The 6409-nt window shown below is 37.5% G+C and overlaps 1 protein-coding gene across 1 annotated transcript; it reads right to left on the bottom strand.

Moving 5' to 3' along the window:
* Positions 1-274: 274 nt before the first annotated feature.
* Positions 275-5812, bottom strand: OPRK1 (opioid receptor, kappa 1; the record flags this gene model as incomplete). Its single annotated transcript, XM_009071726.1, is given in 2 exon segments — positions 275-1008; positions 5401-5812. Coding segments are annotated over 2 exon segments (945 nt in total), but the record flags the coding sequence as incomplete, so codon positions are not given.
* Between the last annotated feature and the right edge of the window lie 597 nt (positions 5813-6409).

The raw sequence follows: 6409 nt of genomic DNA, 5'->3' as shown, positions 1-6409 counted from the left end.
ACCTAAACACTCCACTGTAAAAGAGTATGACAAATCAAGTTGTCAAACAACATCGTTGAGAAGCAATCCCTATTGGGGCAGCAGCTTCTGGCATAAGTCAGTGTCATGGCCAAATGTTTCTTAATATAACACTATGTATTGTAAAGAGAAGAACCAGAATTTTTCTTTTCCAGAATCAGCTGGTGCTACACTATCTCTTCTCTCCACAGAAGTGTGTATTAGTACTTGCTCAGGTACAGCAAACACGGTGCCAAAACCTGACCATCAGCCAGGGCCTCTTCATTTGAGCTTATTTTCAGGAGGTTCTTTGTCGGTAATAAATTTGCTTTAGTTCAAACGACTAGGATTTCTGAAATATTCCAGAAATGTCTGTGTGGGTGAGTCAAGTTCAAACTGCAGTGGTAATCTGTGTCAGTCCAAGGTCGTTGGACTCCTCTCTCTCTTGAGGACAGTAAGATGACATTTCCACGACTAGTCATACAGGTTTGTTTGTCCCACCTGCTTCCCCCATATAAGCTGGGTCTTGCACAGTGTTTCGGACTCTGCTGGTGTTCTGCCTGTCCATCCTCATCTTAAAGGGGAAGCAGAAGTCCTTGAAACATCTCTTGAAGTTTTCATCCAAAAATGCATAAAGGATCGGATTGAGGCTGCTGTTGGTGTAACCCAAAGCGATACAGAAGTAATAGCTGGATATAGCAGCAGTACTGTGGGACACATCCCCTAACGCTTCAACCAGCACAAAAATGTGAATGGGAGTCCAACAGATAATAAAAACTGCCACAACCACAAGAACCAACCTGGTGATGCGGCGCAGGTTTCGGTCTTTTTCTCGAGACCCTGAGAGGAGCCGTACGCTTTTAAGGCGCAGGATCATCAGAGTGTAGCAAACAATTATAATGAGAACTGGAATAACGAATGCAAAGACAAAGACACAGATTTTCATGAAGATGTCCCACCACACGTAGTCTCTGTCTGGAAATTGCAAGGAGCATTCAGTGCTAGCAATATCTAGGGATGAAGGAAGCAAGAAGAAAAGTGCTTTATTATTACATATTCTAAACAGTGCAATTATCATAACATAAGCTAGGAAAAGTGATTGTCATGCAATGTGATATCAATAAATGGTGTTATCATTGAATCACTGCAAGGAAAGCTTTCAGTTACCATTGAAACTGGTTTTATGCAGCTGTCTCTAGAAATTACTGAGAGAGTTTTGGTTTTTTTTAAATGCATAACAGTGTACAAAATTTGTTTCCTGTGGGAGGATCTAAAAAAGCAGAGCACAAGACCAAAAATTTGTAAAGATATTTCCATTTGAATCTCACTGAGATTTAAAGCCAGAATGAGTACCATGTACAATGGAGTAGAAATCTCATCATTATTATCAAACTACATATATTTTTGTCTGTGGGTGGAGACAGATTTTTGATATCATGAATGGTGGGAGCTGAAAGAGGTTTTGATCGTAGGAAGATTTTGCCAATATATGATAATTGTGTAATAATCTTTTCCCATGTGCCTTCTTCAGCTCAAATGGAATACACATAAGTACTTGCATTCAGAAAAACATATTTTCTTTCAACAGCTTCTTTTCTGTTAAATAGGAGAAAATAAAATATGTGTCTGTATGGAGTCAAATGGAAACTACTCTTTTTGCAGATCATGTCATTGAAAATGCAGCCTGCACAGAGACTGCAGGATCTGTGCCACCGAGAACAACCCATTCCCTTTCTGATTGCCCATGCCAGGATTCAGTGTCACAGTCTGACACTTGATTTTATGTTCCAGAAATATTTCATTTGGCAGGAGCAGCTAAGGAATGAAATATTTGAGGTTTCATTTGCTGACCTCATTGGAGCCTCCAGCACATAAAACATATGGAAAACCAGTAATAAGATAAATGAAAAGGCAAAAGAAGGGCTAAATTTACAGCTACTATCAGCAGTTAAACCCTATTGAAGACAAGTCAAGGTAAGACAGGGATTTTTCACTCTGAATTGTAGCTTAGATTTTATCCTCTAAAGCACTGCATTGGTCCTTGGATTTTTTTATTTCATTTTCATGAATCAAGAAGATATTGTAGAGAATTTGTTTTGAAAAACAGCTAGGAGAGGAGGTTATCATTATAGTGCCATACAGACATTTCCCTAGTTAGTTATCAAAAAGCTGTTACTGGGTTATATTGAGTGCTAAAACATTCAAATTAAAAAATGTTTACATCAAAGCTAAAAATTTCGAAGTTTTATTTTAAATAATATAACTAATGGATGATTCTGAAAGCTGAAAATTGAAAAGGATTATTTTTCAATTCTGATGCAGGGTGCTAAGATGACAGCACAAGTATGGCTTAGGGTGTTGACACTCAGTCAACTTGTCTAAACACTGTGATCTACGTTTTCATAAGTGTAGCTGCTTTCACTTACTTTTATTCTATAAATATCATTGTCTTCAAAAAGGTTTTCCAGTCAATTATTACTGTTGTTAGCAGCAGAAATAAAATCAGGATGTAACTATATTATCTAGACTATTAAAGCTGCACCCAGATGTGTAGTTTTGGATAAAAGTGAAGTGTGATCATGGGTGAGTGCTCTCAATCACATCAGCTACTCACTGAAACCCACTCCCAGAGGGAATAGCCTCTTCACATCTACTGATATGTTTTAATATATTATCAAAATTATTAAGTAATGCTTGCTATATTTTACTAGAATTTGTGTTTGGCAATGGTATTTTAGCATTCAAAATTATCCTACATCTCATTAGAGCTTATTTTCTACATAAAATCTTATTTAAAATTCATTAATATTAATATGTTTCACTTGATATATGCAATGCTACTAATTGTATGGAATGCGTTTACATTTGCCCAGTTTACAACAGGCAAACAATCAATAGAAATTCTTGTCATAATGCACAATATCATAATAATTTTCAAGAACTTTGGAAGGGAATAAAATCCAATCTATATTTTATTTTTGCTGCCTGAAGAGATTCAGAACTACATACAGTGTCACAACTGAATACTGAAGATTTTACACTGACCTTTTCCATTCTGAAAGACAAGTATTCCAAATACATTGATATATTTAGGGAATACTGCATTCTAGAAGCTATTTTAGTGTAAATATATTTTAAACTGTGTTTGCTAAGCTACCATTTAATAATAATCTTAAACTTGATGTAGGAAATATGTTTCTGTTAGATGCATTATTGGTGGTGTCCACACTAGGCATCCATACTTCTCTGTACTCAAATGGAGCTTCCGACTCTTCCTGGCAATATGGACAGTGCCTGTAATTTTATCCCATTTCTTTTTTTTTCAGATGAACAATTCTTCAGCAAGAAAGGCTCCATTAATAAAAGGGAAGAAAAAATTACACAGATGTAAAATTTATTCTACAGGGAAAATGTATCTGGAAGAACACATCCAGGAGCAATTCTTTACTGTGAGAACAAAATGGACTAACTGAGCACAGTGTGGGAACTTTAACTATAATCACTTTCCATTTGATATTCAGTTGTTGTTTAAATCTGACTCAAACAGAGGCCTTGCAGCATATAAACCTCAACTGTTTTGACCAATATAGCATAAAGTTTTGGTCCTGAGCTCCAGCTGTCAGGCAAATGGAGGATCCTTGCTTTTCCCCTTCAGCATTTATCAGCACAATTCGTGAGCACACCAGACAAGATAATTGACACTAATGCTCAAGAGAGACCTTAGATCAGAGAAGCAGGGGTGAACAGTAGCAGCTGACAAGCATTTGCCAAGATTTCCAACCTCTGTTAGCCCAGTTTAGCTCTGTATTACCAGTCTCTGTTTCATAAGAAAAAAAAAAGGCTGCCTGCCACACAGCATGGAAAGGCATTTAATCATTGCTGGCCTCAGACCATCCCCTTGATCTAAATGTGATGCTGACAGTGAATGACAGGAATATTCTGTTAGTTAAGCACGTTCCAAGAAAACACCTGTCAAGGCCAGTGCCCCATAGCCTTCAAGATCTCATATGAAGAAAGATAATCATTCTTCCCAAATACGCCTGGAAGATCATGCTTCCTGAGCTGGACATTGTTTTATAGAGGCTGTCAAAACTTTACTGGGGAGAAGAGTTAAAGCATTGCAGCCCAGCACACTTAATCCCCCAAAGGACTGAGAATTTCCAGAGGACTCTCCCATCACCTGCACACCAGAAGCAAGAATAAAATCTATAAATCTATATATCCTCAGCCAAATCTATCACCCCTTGGGCAGCTGTTACTGAAATATTTTTTTTGCATTGATCTTTGTCAAACAGCTTAACACACAGTATTTATTGTCTCTGCAATGTCCTTATGAAAACTTTACCATTTGTCTTGGGAGGAGTGAAACCTTTCTAAATAGAAAAGGTTGTTACTTCAGGAAATCATTAATAATTTTTCAGATGATTGTTTACATCTCAAACAAGACTACCACCAAACAAATATGTATGCCTTGCACAATGGATGACATAATCAAGCCATCCATTAACAGGATGACCCCAACCCATCATTAGAAGTCTCCAGCCTTTTGAAGACACTGAGATGCTCGTGCACTGCAGTCATTCCTGTAGGTATGGCACATACATGTGTGAGAATGTTTTTCTCCTTTCCTTCTAAAGGGGGTTTTAAAAATCAGATTAATTTCATAGCAGTGCAGTTTTGGTAATGAGTCATCAGTTATAGGAGCTAAATCCACAGTCCTTCATGGATTATAAATTTCAAGCAGAGCATACACATGGTCAGCATACAGATCTCATTGACTAAATCTTCCTAGAGTTGCTTCCCTGCCATGGTCTGAATTTCCAGTTCCTCTGCTGATCTGTATTCTCAGCTTTTCCAAGTTCTGTATATACATCTCCATCCTTTGCTAAACAAGAATTCGAGATACTGCCATATATAATATATCTTGATTTTTCTCTCTCCAGCTACTGACTTTCCCTTTCTTTAATATGCCTTCAGGTTCTGTGGAATGGCTGGTGATAACAAGCTCCCAAGAAATCTTGTTTCTGCTCTTGGAACTTCATCAGAACTACTCTTACAACACCTACAAAAAGCATCTTAAACCCACATTTCAAGTTTCAACCTGAACTGGTCTTAGATCTGCCTGCTGTGATTAAATTCCTGATTATTTTCCCCTGCTGTCTGCTAGTACTTCTTGATGGTCTCATTATAGCACAGACAATGCTTTGAGGTGCATTTTGTTCTTTTTGGCCAGGGCATCTGAGCTTAAATGATTTATGTATCATACTGTAATGTTCCATAATATATTTCAAAATGTCAGATATACTTTTTGAAGAAGGAATCAATTAAGTTTAATCAATATTTGAAACTACTTCTTATGTCAATTGAGAATGAAAAGACTGAATTTTGAATGCTCACACTCACCTTCCCTGACTTTGGTACCTCCAAGAACTATTGCAGATATACCAACAGATGAGGACAATAGCCAAATACAGATGTTGATTATCTTTGCTTTGAGAGGTGTACGGAAGTCCAGAGCCTTCACAGGGTGACACACGGCAATGTATCGATCAACACTCATCATGGTCAGTGTGAATATGCTGGTAAACATGTTATAATAGTCAATAGAAATAACTATTTTGCACAGCACATCACCAAAAGGCCAAGAGTTCATCAGGTACTCAGTGCTTTGGAAAGGCATAGTCGTGGTAACTAGAGCATCTGCCATAGCCAGATTGAAAATGTAGATGTTGGTTGCTGTCTTCATCTTTGTGTACCTGAAGAACAAATAAAAAGGAAGGTTTTAAAGGACAATAATGAACACATTATACTCAGTCTCTCAGCACCTGCATTAGCAGTTAGAGCTTTTTACCACAGGCTAAACCAGGTATATGTATATATTTAATCTAATTAGCCAAGTGCTAGTTTCAATTCTATCTTTTCAAACCCTTCCACAAGAAAATAATGGTATATTTGTAAGTGATCAAAATGGTTTGTGTTTCCTTTTCTTATAGCTAACTGTCAGGATTGAGACCCTTCTGGGTTTGTTTTGTGGAAGGAACAGTTATTCCATTGTCCAGTAAGAATATGTCTTAATTGCTACATCTGCTGAGCTAGACTGCCTCTTGTAAGATAGATTTTCCTCTTTGATACATCTGCTGAGCTAGACTGCCTCTTGTAGGATAGATTTTCCTCTGATTCATTACGATGCCAGTTGATAAGCGTTTTAGCCATTTCCCTTCCTTATTCCTTCCTTGCCGGTTTCTCTTCCTTACTTATATCACTGCTGATGTAAAAGATGGCTATTGTTGAAGTAGGATACCACAGTGGGGATAAAAATTGTCATAGCAGTATTTTTTCCTGCATCCTTTAATTTTGTCCAAATGAAGCACTTGGGTAGTGCAGCTGGTAGGAACCTCATCCTGCATAGAAG

This window comes from Acanthisitta chloris, unplaced genomic scaffold (assembly GCF_000695815.1).
Source record: "Acanthisitta chloris isolate BGI_N310 unplaced genomic scaffold, ASM69581v1 scaffold11400, whole genome shotgun sequence".
NCBI lineage: Eukaryota > Metazoa > Chordata > Aves > Passeriformes > Acanthisittidae > Acanthisitta > Acanthisitta chloris.
Note: the sequence above shows the minus strand (reverse complement) of the source record. Positions and strands in the feature narration are given on the sequence as shown.